This window comes from Orycteropus afer, unplaced genomic scaffold (assembly GCF_000298275.1).
Source record: "Orycteropus afer afer isolate SDZICR_OR568_19922 unplaced genomic scaffold, OryAfe1.0 scaffold00250, whole genome shotgun sequence".
NCBI lineage: Eukaryota > Metazoa > Chordata > Mammalia > Tubulidentata > Orycteropodidae > Orycteropus > Orycteropus afer.
Genome location: NW_006921837.1, coordinates 5,001,981 through 5,017,574, shown reverse-complemented (window position 1 = coordinate 5,017,574; position 15,594 = coordinate 5,001,981). Strand labels below are relative to the sequence as shown.

At 37.7% G+C, this 15,594-nt stretch overlaps 1 protein-coding gene across 1 annotated transcript in view; it reads right to left on the bottom strand.

Moving 5' to 3' along the window:
• ULK4 (unc-51 like kinase 4) overlaps positions 1-15,594 on the bottom strand; it is a gene marked incomplete at its 3' end in the record, with an annotated part of 718,552 nt that overhangs the window by 290,537 nt on the left and 412,421 nt on the right. The window contains exons 22-24 of the mRNA XM_007949711.1: positions 3,236-3,369; positions 1,486-1,607; positions 1,261-1,317 (exon numbers count right to left, since the gene is read on the bottom strand). Coding sequence (XP_007947902.1) covers positions 1,261-1,317; positions 1,486-1,607; positions 3,236-3,369 — 313 coding nt within the window. The remainder of the gene's footprint in view (positions 1-1,260; positions 1,318-1,485; positions 1,608-3,235; positions 3,370-15,594) is intronic.

Here is a 15,594-nt window from a genome sequence, read left to right as displayed (position 1 = left end):
ACTCCGTAGTTGGTTGAAAACCTGAAGGGTACTCAGTAACGTAGGCATAGAAAGGTACAGAAAATGAAAAAGAAATGAGAGAAACATAGGACAAATATATCTATCCCCACATCAAATAAATCCTATGTCAAAATATTCCAAAGTGGACTGCAAGGTCAAAATCACTATATCCAGGCACCAATATGTCAACACAATGGAATTATAAATGTAGTATTATAATCATGCTAAAACAATACCCATGATGCCAAGTAAATTAAAGAAGGTTGTAAATGAATTTCTACTAACTTGAAAATTCCCAGATGTGCTATCAGAAATATACACTTTCTAGAATTCAGGATCTTAGACACTCAAACAACAAAGATTTGGCACTGAGCACAAAAGGACTTGTACTGCATTGCCTGCACACACTGCTACCTAACAGACAGGGGCCTACACTCCCCATTTGTGCTTCAAAATGTCACGCTTCACCCTATGATGGACCTTCTAGAAAACTATGTTTTCATTTGCCAGTGGCAATCGTTTTTTATTCCATGCTAACAATAAAATTGAGATACTGACTTCATTTTAACTAGAGACCCTTATGGCATTTCTGAACTCTCAGGTGAGTGTCTAATATTAGTATCAAAGTCACCCTGGAGATGCAGTGAGACAGACATCTTAGCTTTCCCTTTTGTACAGCTCACCACTTTATCAACTACATATGCTACAACTATTCCAAGCAAGGGAAAAGGATAATATAATTCATGAGTGATAATCTGAACAAAAAGACTGTTTCTGTTGGCAAAGATTTAGTGAAAGATAGTATAATGATTTGTTTTTCATTGTTACGCAATCATATAAATTAATTTTTTTAATTAAATTGAGCTTAGAGAAATGTCATTATAAAAAGATGCTGCATATGACTTGCAATATAAGCCAACACAAATAATGATAAAATATTCTTAGCATTCTACTTTCACCAGTTTTATTATTTAAAAGTTTTTCATGATTCTTAATACCCAAATCTGTGCAAGTGTTTCTGTGGACTTATTTACCTTATTTGGGGCTGTCTCTGAATTAAATACATTATCAGAAGAGAATGTATTTTTCTCTAAATGTCAAATTTTATTACAGTCAACAGATAAAAATATAAAAAGGTCACTCCCTAGAGACAAATAAATACCACAAGGATTTTAAAATTACCTCATCCTGACACCAATTCCACAAACAGTAGAGACACCACATTTTTACAAGGAATGTGAAAAATTCAGTGTTACTTACGAGAATAGTTCCATAACTGAAAAGGAACTCCTCTGTTACAACTTGAGGTCGAAATATCTGTAAAGATGAGAGTTACCATGAATCAAATCCTAACACTATGTACAATTTTAGTTCAACAAAAAGAAAAATAAAAAGAAAATGTTTTGTTGGAGTTAACTGTTCTCAGCTTTAATTTAAAAAGAAAGGAAGTAGACTGATACTGTTTTTTCCCTAATAAAACAGTACCTGAGAAGTTACCAGGTGAAGCACAATAGGCATCAGGGGGAGACATATCTTCAGCTGCTTCACTTGCACTGTAGATGGGTGTTTACGGCCAGAAACATTAGCCAAAGCATTAAGGATGTCACCTGCAAAGCATATCCCAGAGCACATATGAGATTACAGACTGAAAATACATACCATCGATAGTTACTGGAATACTAATGGGGTTGCAGAGGCAACAAAGGAGGAGTTGAATCTGTGGTAGTTTATTCACGATTGTTATAAAGTTATACCATTTGTGGCCTTTTAGGACAGAATGTGATATTTTGCATACACATCATCAATTAATTTGATCTCTCATCTGGAAATTTTACACAGATTTTATACATGGGTATGGTAAAGTGGTGGTTTTAGAAATGATGATTTTCTTTTAAATATATTTTTCAAATTTTTACTATAAGCCCTTATCACTTCTGTAAGCAGAAAGTAGTTATGGGAAAAAAATGTTAAGTGAATACCTTATAAATCACTACTTTTTTTGAAAAACAGAACAGGACAGAAGTAAAGAGATCAATTCCTGAAATGTCTTCCTGAATGCTTTTGTTAGGAAGAAAATTTGCATTGTAGACAACAGAATCTTATCATCATATCCTGGACTAGAAAGCATCTGATTATAAAAGCAAACCAAACTCAACTGTCCTTGAGTTGGAGCTGACTCATGACGACCCCTCCTTGAGTTTCAAGGTGGTATCTCTACCAAAGTAGATTGCCCAACCTTCCATCCAAGGAGTGTCTGGTAAGTTTGAACTGCCAGCCTTCTGGTTAGCAATCAAATGCCTTAGGCATTATGCCTCCAGAGCTCCCAAAGGAACTATTAATAGACTAGACCATGACTTGAGGATAAAGTTAAAAAATGGTTACAACCCAAAATAAGTTTTGAACTGCTCTGTTCTCAGACATAAGCAGGCAAAAAGACCTCCTAATGTATCATATAGAGTAAAATTCTACTGTAAATTGACCATGAAGATATTTTCATTACTTTGATTTAATATTCTGAATTTCTGAATCTAAGTATATTTTATTTTGATGTCTTGGATTATATTTAACAGTTTAAACATTTCTGGTTTAGAGCTACATCTGCTGGAACAGTTAGGAATGGGATTTAAAGTAAAAATGCATACTCCTTAGATTATTTTAATTTGTGTAAATAACAAGAAAACAAGGAAGTTTTTTAGCTGTAATAAATACAATTTGCAATTAATTATTAGATATTTTATCCTAAAGACAATTTTTCAAACTAAAGAAATTTTTAAACTTAAAACCTAAAACTAATGTAAAAATTATCTAACATTAAATATTAATGTCTATGCATTTTTAAAATTCTATTAAAAACAAATACATTTGTGGCTCAAGTTGGAAGAGAAAAAAAAAATTCTTCAGAATTAGGCAAAGAAAAATCTTGAAAAAAGTACTGATGATAGCAAAAGTACAATTTTAAGCAATAAAACACTTTACTTTTCTTTATTTTCCAAAATCACCAGTTTATCACAGATAACATGCCACTGTAACCTGCAGCCTGCTCTCTATCTCAATCATTTTGAAGGGAAAATAGTTATAAAGACAGAAAAGGCAAATGTGAATCTTGAAAATATATTCAAGAAGAAGTATTACTGTACTTGCTTGCAATAGCAGACAAGTAAGAATAAAAAAGAGATGAAACCAAGTTGCAGAAAGGTAAGCAGCAATAAGGCCTGTAGGCAAGCCTCCAGTTTACCCAGGATACGTGGAAGTTCCTGCACAACATGATGGATGAGGAGGTCCAGGCACTTGGACAGGTATTCATTGCCGCTCTGCTGCTCCTTGCCTAGAGTGGTCTTTCTGCTGTCTCTCTCAACGTACATCACCAGTCTACATACAAGAAAGTGAAAAAGATTACCTCTCATGATAAAAACAGTTGATCGCATCTGTCTGAAAATGCTGCAAAGTCATATTTCCAGAAGGCAAAGTCCCAATCATGGTGACATTTCAATTTGTAGCATCTTGTCAGACACAGTACATTTTTGCCTTAGAAAAATCTAAACTTTTATGCAGGAAGAAAATGAGGCAGTTTTGAATCTCTCTGTTAATGTACTGCAAAACAACGCCAAATTTTATTTGCCTTTAGCCAATGAAAAGAAACATTTTCCAGATGATAGATTAAAGGCCAACAAAGGTGTTTGGCCATAGAAGGCTCCTGGTGCTTCAAATGTTCAAACTCAAACTGCAAGCTGACTGTGCTTTTGTTGGTCATCAGTATTAAACTTGCTTGGACCTCAAGCAATTTACATGAATTCTAGTTCTTTCAGTAAATTGTGTACATAAATCCAAATGAAAAGTTCCATTCTAACACTGGGTTATGTAGATAGTAGACATTATCTGAACATCTTGATTTCATATATCCCTTTATCTACTAATTAAGTAATATCTGCCTTTTAGAAAGAACGTATTCTTTAAGTCATTGACATTTATGAAACATGTCTAACCAACTGTTTCCAACCCAGATCTAGGAAACACACTGTATCATCACCCTAAATACTGAGGATGTGGCTGAACAGTTTTAGATCCTCCCTATACATATCTCTCTTTTGCTAGGCAACCATCCAGTCATTTTCCCAAGTTCCCATTCCTTTCACCTCCCTAAAGGACAATGAATACACTGACTTAATCATGCCAAAGCCCCTTCCTAGCAATCCCTCTATTTGCCATTACTCAGCTCTCCAGTTCCGCTGTACTCACTTATCTGACCTAACTTTTTGCTTCTCATAGAGACCTTCCAACCAATTCCCGCTGTAAAAGAGAAGAGGTGGTTCATGCACATAATATATACAAACATAGTATATAGGAGTCTTAACACATAGCATTCATGTGCTTCTCAACAGACTTATTTATCTATTTGTCATTCTGTTTACTCTTATTTGGAGTTTTATTAGTGAAAACAAGGCAATGAAACCAGATTAGTGGTTCTAGCTCATTATTAGCCAGTTAGCACCTTTGGTTCTAGTCAGTGACCACAGTCATATTCTAACAAATATACGACACTGATCAAAATGCAAGAGAATATTGATGAAACAATAGAAATGTATTACTTGAAGAGAACTTAACTTTCTGATAATGATTAAGTAATGGAAAAATGAGATTCTACCATTTCATAAGCAGGATAAAAAGTTACGCCACATAAGAAATTATGAGATTGACTGGGACCAGCCTATCAGCCTGGAGGTACAACACAACCCAAATCCCATCCTCTACCACTGTGGCCTCCTGGAGCTTCCAAGAGAATGGCAACAATTCTAAAAACCTGTTGATGAGTTGATACCTGTTCCATCAGTCCAATATAAGGCACACAACCAGATTGAGTGGGTATCCATCTTCATTCCCTGCTTCCCACGATGGGTTGGGGAGCTCTGGTGGCATAGGGCCTAAGGCATTTGACTGTGCAGTGTAGTACATTACATAGTATGGCTTTTCTAGCCGTAAGTCTTTATAAACTCTGCGGTTGAATTTGCTATGAGCAACTGAGTAGCTGCTGATTGTTAAAGTTATCCACCTGGGGTATTTCTGTTGGGAGCAGCACAAAGTAATTTTTTGGGAAGATCGCCCTCTCTCAAGTGTATAGAATTCTGATATTGGGATTCGTTAGTGGTCACTCTGCCAGGCTCAAAAGTAGTCCTTCTAGAGGCAGAAGTCTCTCTGACTGCTGGCTGAGAAAGATGCACTCCTGAGAGACACGCACTCCTGAGAGACATGTACTCTGACAGAGAGACACCAAAAGACACACATTGCTAAGAGAGAGACACTGAGAGACACACACTGCTGAGAAAGACACTGTTGGCCAAGAGATGGCAGGCTAAGAGAGACTGAGTGTTGTTCCTGACCTTGAATTATAGCCTGGTACTTCCCTAATAAACCCCATAATCTCCCAATCCATCAGCCCTGTCTTTTCCTCACTTCCCTCTTGATCTGTGAGTTCTGTGTGGCCACTGCAGCAAATTATCAAACCCAGCAGAGAGGTGGTGAGTGCTGAGGGAGGAATGGTGAGTGCCAGGGTTGGTGAAAGGGTTGGAAGGAGGCAGCATGTCTTGCCTAGCAGGGATAAGTCTTGGGCTACTGATGGTGATTCTGTCTTCCTCTTCTGGGGTTAGAGGAGATCAGAATAAATGGCCTCCTTGCCTCTTTGGCAGACTGCTAACCAGAAAGCTGGTGGTTCAAACCCACCAGCCACTCCTGGGAAGGAAAGTTGGGCAATCTACTTCCGTAGTGATACTGCCTCAGAAACCAAAGGAGGGGTTTCTATGAGTTGGATCTGACTCAACCACGGTGCGTTTGCTCTTTTTTTTTTTTTTTAAGATGGGTTGCCTACTCATCTGCTCAGTTTCACCACATGCATAATAGCTTTTCCAAAATTAAAGATTACTGCACTTAACTGCATCTCACCCAATATAAGTATTTTACAACCTATTCTTGTCCTACTTGCCTGTCCTCAACTTCCTGGGAACTTCCACTAATTGACTCCATGACATTTTCTCCCAATCCATCAACCCTGTCTTTTCTTCACTTCCCTCTTGATCTGGATTATATCCTACCATCATTTGATTACACTCATTGCCCTCTTTTCTTTCCTTGCACCCATCTAGCAAAATGAACCTGGACAAACCCAATGATTTACTTTCTGTACGCCTACAGAGAAGACTGCTGAAGCAAGGCACATATAACAGATTTACACATTATATATACATGACACCAATGGGGCCTCTGGTAGCATAGTGCCTAAGGCATTTGACTGCTAACCACAAGGCTGGTGGTTCAAAGCCACCAGCCACTTCTCAGAAGGAAGATGACACCAATATTGAATGGCCCAGAACACTTCCAGCAACCTAACTGTATTTCTTCAGTCAGACTATTCCCACAATCTAACTTATTATTTCACATTTTTCTTCTTTTCAAGCTCCCAACCTTCTATCGTCTCCTGAGACCCTCAGTAATTTTGCCTCCTTTTACAGAGAAAACAGAAAGCATCGTACAGAAACTCTTTCTGCCTAATTCCCAATATGTACAACTGGTGGCATCTGTCCCTATATCCTGATTGCTTTTATAGCACTGAACCTATCACTCTCCTTCAATGTGTGCTTTGAATGTCATTCCCTTCCACCTTCTCAGAACCTTAAAACTGCCAATTATTCATTTGTCCATTTATATATTCTCTCTCTTCTATTTAATAACACACACACACACACACACACAAACCTATCATGCTCTTCTAACAAATGCTCATTTTCTATAACCTCTTAAAAGAGAAATCAATACTTACTGCTTCCATATTTCTTCCTACTTGTTCCTCAACCCACTTCAATCTCAGTTTCACTCCTATCACTCTCTCAAAGGTCATTGACAACCTCCATGACATCAAATCCAATGGATATTTTTATGCCTTCACTTATCTTGACAATTCAGAATCATTCAATACTTTTGGTACTCTCCTCTCCTCAGCTAACATGATACCACACTTTTATCATTTTCTTCTCTACTTTCTCTAGTTACTCCTTCTTTGTGTATTTTGCTAATTACGTTTCTAAATGCTCAAGCTTATCAAGACTCAGAGTTCCAGGCCCATTGCTCTTCCTTTTCTACACATTTGACCTACACCAGCTCATTGCCACCACCATTTACACAGATGTCTTCCAGTTACACATATGCAGCCCAAATCCAGTCTCTAAGCTGTTGCTGGTTGCCAGTGAGTCAATTCTGACCATTGGTGATTTTATTTGTAGGTGACACAAATGGTTAAGTGCTTGATTACTAACCAAAATATGGACAGCTAAAATCCATCCAAGAGGCTCAGAAGACAGGCCTGGCAATCTGCTTCTGAAAGGTCACTGTCTCTAAGCTACAGAGCTATATATTCAGTTGATGATTTAATGTCTACTTTTGTTTCTCTCAAAGGTGATTAAGCTCTGTATAGCCAAAATGAACATCACTATTATCCCAGTTGTCTTTCAGTGTATGTTATCTCCCGGAGCAACATCACTCTCTACCTTATTACACAAACCAAAGTTCTAGAAGTCATCTTCAACACCTCCCTTTCTTTCACCTTCCATATCAATTCAATCATTCCCTATTTCTTGTACTCTTCTACTTTCTGGCTCCCAACCAAATGCAAGCCAGCATAATTATTCTCCTGAACTATTACAATAGCCTCCCAAATACTTCATCTGCTTCCACTGCCATTCTAACCTTCAAGCACCCTACATCTAAACTGATGTGATACATCAAGTTGCTCCTCTTTTGAAAACCCTTCAATGACATCCCATTGTACTTCCCTTAAGTTTTACCTAGTTCTTTGGTAAAGTTCCTTTACAGCACTTCCTTGGTCCTTATTTTTCCCCAAGACTCTCTTCTCAATTCTACCCTTTGATTTCTGTTTCCTTGAAATTTATGTGGCTCAACTTTCAGTCAAACAATTGGCAGGCCTTCAGGGTGAACAGTAACACCAGGGAAGAATACACTCCTTAGCACAATCAACCAAAGGAGATTAAAAGGGCATCATTTGCCCAGGATAAAGCTCAGAAGGCAGAAACAGATAGGAAAGAAGGACAAACAGAAATGGTAACTGTGGTGGTTAAGTTTGTGTGTCAACTTGGCTAGGCCTGGTTGAGTGGCTGGGCAGCTGGTTGTACTATTCCCCATGATGAGACTGATCAACAACTCCATGGTGGAATCTACTGTGAGCAGCTGAGTAGCTGCCTTTGGGGATGTGGTCTGCTTCCTGTATATAAGAAACAGCTTTAAGAATGGTCTCTAGCTTATGGCATGCTTGAACCCTGCATGTAGCCGTGTCACCGTTCAGCAGCCTGCCATGCTCTGCCGACGTCAGGGCTTACAATGGACTTGAATTAATGGTCTGCCGTGTGGTTTGGTAACACTGGGACTGTGCCTTGTTACTTGTTAACCTTGGGCTTGTCAGCCTCAGCAGCCAGTAGCTGTCTGAGTGAAGAAAAGCCTCTAGCTTCCACTGGCTAGAAGCAAGAGGCAGAGCTGAAGGCTAAGGTTGAGGGGCTTTCACCCAGACCCTAGAGCCTGGCACTTTGAACTTGGGCTTCTCAGGTCCCAAACTGTAAGAGAATAAACTCCTGTTTGTTCAAGCCATCCCATTTGCAGTAAATTCCTGTCAGAACAGCACTAGGTAATCAAAACAGTAATCACAAAGACGAAGTGGGAAGAATGCTGTTACATTGTGGGGACTGCATTCAATGTCATGAAACAAAAAGTATATAAACAGTTGAATTAAAAACCATTTTGCTCTGTAAACTTTCACCCAAATCACAATAAAAAGTTTTTAAAAATGTACATGGGAAAAAAAGAACCCAAAAGCAAAGTCAAAAGACAAACTGAGGACAGATATTTCCAATTCATATCACAAAAGAGTAATACACTGTGTGTGTGTGTGTGTGTGTGTCTGCATGCACATACACATGCATGTGGACCCCCTGGATGCTGATCAGAAAAAGATAAACAACACAAAAGAAAAGATGAGCAAGGAAAAGGCAACACAGAAATAAGAAAATGGTTCAAATAAAAAGATGCTCCACTTTGCTCATAAAAAGAAAATATACCGTAAAATGACATCATTTTTATCCCTCAGATCTCCAAAAATCTGAAAATTTGATAACAAAGATGTCATCCAGACTCTGAGAGAACCACATTACTGGTGGGAGCATAAACTGGTACAAATCCCGTGAAGAGTCAGTTGGTAGTGTCTTCAAAATCATAAATCTATTCATTCTACCTGTAGGCAGAAATTGCTCTATAGATATATTTCTATACATATGATTTGACTTATAGTCATATTTTGCTGTTTATAACAGCAAATAAGAAGGGTCCAGTTAAAGAGGAGTAGTTAAAAAAACAATGACACTGTTACAAGGCAGCTATCAATAAAGAGGGGAGAGGGGAAGCTCTATATATACAGCATGAAGAAGAACTACAAGATATTTTTTAATGTAAAACAAGCAAAGTTCAAATACAACAAGCTTTTGGTGGTAAAAACCATGTTTGCTTGGGTGAAAAAAAAAAAACTCCAGAAAGATATGTTGTTGTTGTTGTTATGTGCCGTCGAGTCAGCCCTGACTCATAGCGACCCCTCCTTGGGTTTCCGAGGCAGTATCACTACGGAAGTAGGATTGCCCAACCTTCCTTCCGAGGAGTGGCTGGTGGGTTTGAACCGCCAGCCGTCTGGTTAGCAGGCAAGTGTCTTAGCCACTATGCTACCAGAGCTCCCCTATAGGCAACTAATAATAATGTTTAACTTTGCATTAACTTTCACTTTGCATTTGGTGATCTGAAGCAATGAAGCACAGAGATAGAATGGAGATTTTTCACTTTGAAATTTTCTGGTTTTTGAAACTTCAGTATGAATTATTTAACCTAACCTTAAATTTAGATTTTCTTAAAATATTAAATAAAATTATTGTTCTATATAGAAAAAAAGAAGGTTTTTTGTTTGTTATTTGTAAATGTTTTTAGGTAATGTAATGTTCAACAGGCAGGATATTCTACCTAATATATACTGTAGGTGCCAAGTGTAAGATCTAAGCATTTTTAAAGATTGATAGGTTGGCTTTGAAAAAACTACACTAACAATAGTTACTACATCAGTACCCAAAGTTTGACTAGGGTCTGGTCTGCGATCCATTAAAGTTCCTAGATTTTTCCCACCTTTTCTTCAGCAAGGTAAGTCTTTTAACTTAACAATATTAGTACAGAAATATCAGCCAAATCTGGATACAATTCCTACCTCTAGGAAGTAACTACTGGTCTCTTTCTGCCTGAAGCATAAGATAATGAACAAAAATGAAAACTCAAGAAAACAATTAGTCCAAAGGACTAATAGCCCACATGAACCACAGCCTTCTCTAACTTGAGACCAGAAGCACTAGATGGTACCCACCACTCTGACCAAGACTACAACAGAAGGTCTCAGTTAGAACGAGTTAAAGAAAAAAAAAAAAAAAAAGGTAAGACTTAATAGTCAGTAAGAGACTAGAGGAACCACTGAAACTACTGCCCTGAGAAAATCTTCTAACATGAAACTAAAGACATTCCCAGAAGCCACCTTCCAGGCAAATAACAGATGGGACTATAAAATAAACAGTAACAACCATGAAATATGTGCTCCTTAGAACGATCATCTATATGAAACCAAAGGGGCATCATTTTCCCAAAACCACAGATAGTAAGTCAGGGAGGGACAGGGAAACTGGACAAATGGAAAAAGGGAACCCAGTAAGGGAAAAGGGAGAGTGCTGACACATTTGCGGGAGTTGCAACCAATGGCATGGAACAAACTGTATATGAACTATTGACTGGAAAATTAATTTGCTATGTACTTTCACCTAAAACACAATAAAATGTTTAATTAAAAAAATAATAATAATCTCCAGCTCTAGCATCTCAATGTGACCATGAACTAATTAATTTCTTAAGCTTTTAAAAGTTTCTGTGTTCTAATTGTAAGATGGATAACAATGCCTACCATGTAGGGCTGAAGATTGAATGAAATAATGGACTGGGGTATGACACATAGAAAATGCCTGGAAAATTATGTATTTCTGCTATTATTATTATTACCACCACCATACTCAGAATGCTGCTTTCTTGAACACACAGATTTTAAAAGAAAATTCCAAGAGAAGCCTAATTATGCTTCTGATGCCACTCTGACTCACAAATTACCAACAGTCAAAAATCCAGCTTCCCCAGGAGTTTGGAGTGCTGCTTCAATTAATGAAAATGAAAATGAGCATGACATTTTCCTGTACATAGTATAGAAATGTATGCCATTAAAACTATTCTACTCCTTTTGCTATAAGAAAAAGGCAAACATTTCCTTTCAGGAAATAAAACAACTACCAGGCCAGCTTTAAGTGAACATCCACAATCTCATGATTTATCCATTCTTCTACCAAGACACTGTAGGGCTGCTTTCAGCCTTTGCTCTTACAAACAGTGCAGTTGTGATTATCACTGGTTCATCTCCTGGCACCCAGGTGAATAAACAGTCACCTTTACAACACAGTGTCAAACAGTTTACCAAGGTAGTTGTCACAGTTTACCCCTTCAACAGTGTCTGTGCTACAACCTCACCAATACCTAGCAGTATCAGACTTCTACCTACCTACAGGGTTTAAAAGGCTATCTCATCGATAATTTACATTTCCACAATTACTAATGATGGTAAATATATTTTCATTTTTCTTTGCTACATATTTCCTCTTTTGTGAAATGACTGTTCAAGACTTTTGTTCATTCTCCCATTGGATTGTTGATCTTTTGTTATTGATTGCTAGGAATTTTTTTGAATGGCCTAGGTCTTTTCATTTCTCCTGTCCTTCCCTTTTCCTTTTTCCTCTATCTTCGTCTCTGTTTTGCCTTTCACACTGACATTCTTGATCCATTGAAAACTGAAATACCATGTGAATTGAGGTAGAAATCCAATTCCATTATTTTTCAAAATTTATAACCACTTCACTGGTACCATTTATTGAAAAGGTGCTTCTGAAACTAAGGGTGATGGAGGAAGGTAAAATAATAAATACTTGCAAAATCTGATTAAAAAGCAATTTGATGCCTATATATCCTCTCCACATAGTGAATCTAGGCGACTGCCTCTAGACTTTCACTTAGCTAGAAGAACAGGGATTTATTCTCTAAAGGGAGTAAAACAGAGGATCTGGACTGGGTGAAAGCAGATCATGCTGAAGAGAGCACTACCAAGCTGAAAAGAGGGAGAATAATTGTGAAATAACATGCTATGGTGGTGTGGCAGTTAAGGCGTTCATATGCTAATCAAAAAGTCAGCAGTTCAAACCCACTGGCCACTCCAAAGGAGAAAGATGAGGCAATTTGCTTTTGTAAAGATTTACAGCCTTAGAAACCCTATGGGGAAATTGTGCTATAAAGTCATTACAAGTTGTAATCAACTCAATGGCAGTGAGTTTGGTGTTTATAGTTTAATAGTGATATACTGAATTTATGTCCAGTGAACAGTGAGGTGCTCAGCTCCCTTCACTCAGTGGGCCCCAGAATTCTGACAGCCAGATTCCTTCCTTACAGTAGAAGACAATGATACTTTCCTTTGGTGAAGCTAACAGGCCTAAGAGAAACATGCTGAAGATACTATGTTATGTTCACATAAAAAACTGCCCATACAGATGACCTCAGAATAAACTTCAAAGTCAACAACATTCACCGATGTACTTAGAACTTCCAAAACATGTCATTCCCTCAACTCTAAATCATGAACGAACCAAACATTACAAGATATCTTAGTGCCTGGCTTCTTCATTCAATGTTGTATTTGTGATAGTCATGTACTTTTTCACTGTTGTACAGAATTCCACTGTATGAATACACCACCCTTTATTTATTCAGTTCACTGTTCAAGGACATTTGGGCTACTTCTAGTTTACAAATAATACTGCTAAAAATATCTTATGCTGGACACACATTAACATTTCTATTGCATATATACTTAGGAGTGGAATTGCTGATGCACAGACATAGCTAGATTCAATTTAACAGATAATGCAAATCAGTTTACCAGTGTGATTATTATGTCAACTACACTCCAATAGGCATGAATGAGAATTCAGGTTGCTCTACATCCTTGCCAAAACTGCATTATCAGGCTTTATTATTATTATTTTAAATATATGCGATTGAAATATAATTTATGTACAGTGAAATACACAAAACCAAAGTGACATGAGTCAAGGCATTTCTTTTTTTTTTTTACAGTGTTCCTTCCACTCCCATCTCCTCCCATCCTGGTAACCAACAAAGAAAGTTTCCTTCCATATATAAACCTTTCCTTGACCTTTATATTTGTCCTTCCATGATTGACTTATTTCACTCAGCATAATATATTATCAGGCTTTTTAATAACAGCCATTCTGTCAGGTATATATTCAAACTTACAGTTATTACACATAATTTCCCTAATGATTAATGAAGTTACAAACTTTTTCATATGTTAATTGGTTAACTGGCTATTTGTAGATAACTACTTTCATTTATCTGGGAAGAAAGAAGGTACCAACCAATTCTCAAAAAATTGGAAAGTGAAAATCTTATGAACAGCAGTGAAACACTGTCTCATATATTACTGGAAAACTTTATGAACAGTCCTGGAATACTGTCTGATATAGTGTCCAAGGAGTTCTGGTAGCGTAGTGCCTAAAGGCATTGACTGCTAACCAGAAGGCTGGAGGTTCAAGCCCACCAGCCACTCCTCAGAAGGAAGATTGGGCAATCTAATTCCGTAGTGATACTGCCTCAGAAACCCAAGGAGGGGTCGCTATGAGTCGGGTCCGACTCGACGGCATATAACAACAACAACAAGTGTCCAAAGAAGAGCTTTTCAGGTTGGAAGGCACTCAAAATACAACTGGGAAAGAGCTACCTCCTCAAAGTGTAGTTAACCGTAATGACGTGGATGGAGTAAAGCTTTTGGGTACTTCATTTGCTAATGGGACATAACTCATGGGAAGAAACAACTACAAACATCCATTAATAATAGGAACATGGAATGTATGAAACATGAATCTAGGAAAATTAGGAGTTGTCAAGAATGAAATGGAATGCATAAAGTTCAATATTCTAGGAAATCACAAGGTGAAAATGGACCGGTATTGGCCATTTTGAATCAGAAAATTGTATGATCTACTATGTCAGAAATGACAAACTGAAGAAGAATAGCATTGTGTTCATCACCAAAAACTGTTTCAACATCTAGACCAAAGTAGAATGCTGTCAGTGATAGGATGATATCCATATGCCTACAAGGAACACCAGTTAATACTACTATTATTCAAATTTATATACGAATCACTAAACCCAAAGATGAAGAAATTAAAGACTTTTACCAACTTCTGTGGTCTGAAATTGATCAAACATGCAATCAAGATGTGTTGATGATTACTGGTTATTGGAATGTGAATGCTGCAAACAAAAACGAATCATCAGTAGTTGGAAAATATGGCATCAGTGATAGAAATGACACTGGAGATTGCATGACAGAATTTTGCAAGATCAAATGTCTTTTTTCAACAACATAAATGTTGGCTATACATGTGGACCTCACCCAATGTAATAAACAGGAATCAAATCGACTACATCTGTGGAAAGAGACCATGGAAAAGCTCAATATTATCATTCAAAATAAGGCCAGAATCTGACTGTAGAACCAACCACCAATTGCTCATATATAAATTCAACTTGAAGCTGAAGAAAATTAAAACAAGTCTCTGTGAGTCAAAATGTGACCTTCAGTATATCCCACCAGAATTTAGAGATCGTATGAAGAACAGATTTGATGCACTGAACACCAATGACTGAAAACCAGGTGAGCTGTGGGATGACATTAAGGACATCATACACAAAGAAAGCAAAAGGTTGGCAGTAAGACAGAAAATGAAGAAACGACCAAAATGGATGTCAGAAGAGACTCTGAAACTTGCTCTTAAAAGAAGAGTAGCTAAAGTGAATGGAAAAAATCATGAGATAAAAGAGCCAAACAGAAGATTTCAAAGGGCAGCTCAAGAACACAATGTATCATAATGAAACGTGCAAAGACTTGGAGTTAGAAAACGAAAAGGGAAGAACATGCTCAGCATTTCTTAATGTGAAAGAACTGAAGAAAAGTTTGAAGCATCGAGTTTCATTGTTGAGGGATTCTATGGGAGAAATACTGAATGATGCAGGAAGCATCACAAGAAAATGGAAGAAACACACAGAGTCACTGTACCGGAAAGAACTGGTCAATGTTCAACTATTTCAAGAGGTAGCATATGATCAAGGACCAATGGTGTTTGTGATAGTTGCAGCTGTGTGTCAACTTGGCTGGACCTCAGTTCTATGTGGTTGTTCCCATGATGGGATCGGATGACTGTGTTCTGAGGGGCCAATCTGTTGAAGGGGAGAATCCCCAGGGGTGTGGCCTGTTTCCAGTATATCCAGGGACATCCTGGGAAGAGAGACATTCTTCTGTGGATCGGGATTCTGTTGTGCTGCCTACAACTGTCCGTGAGTGAGCAGTTC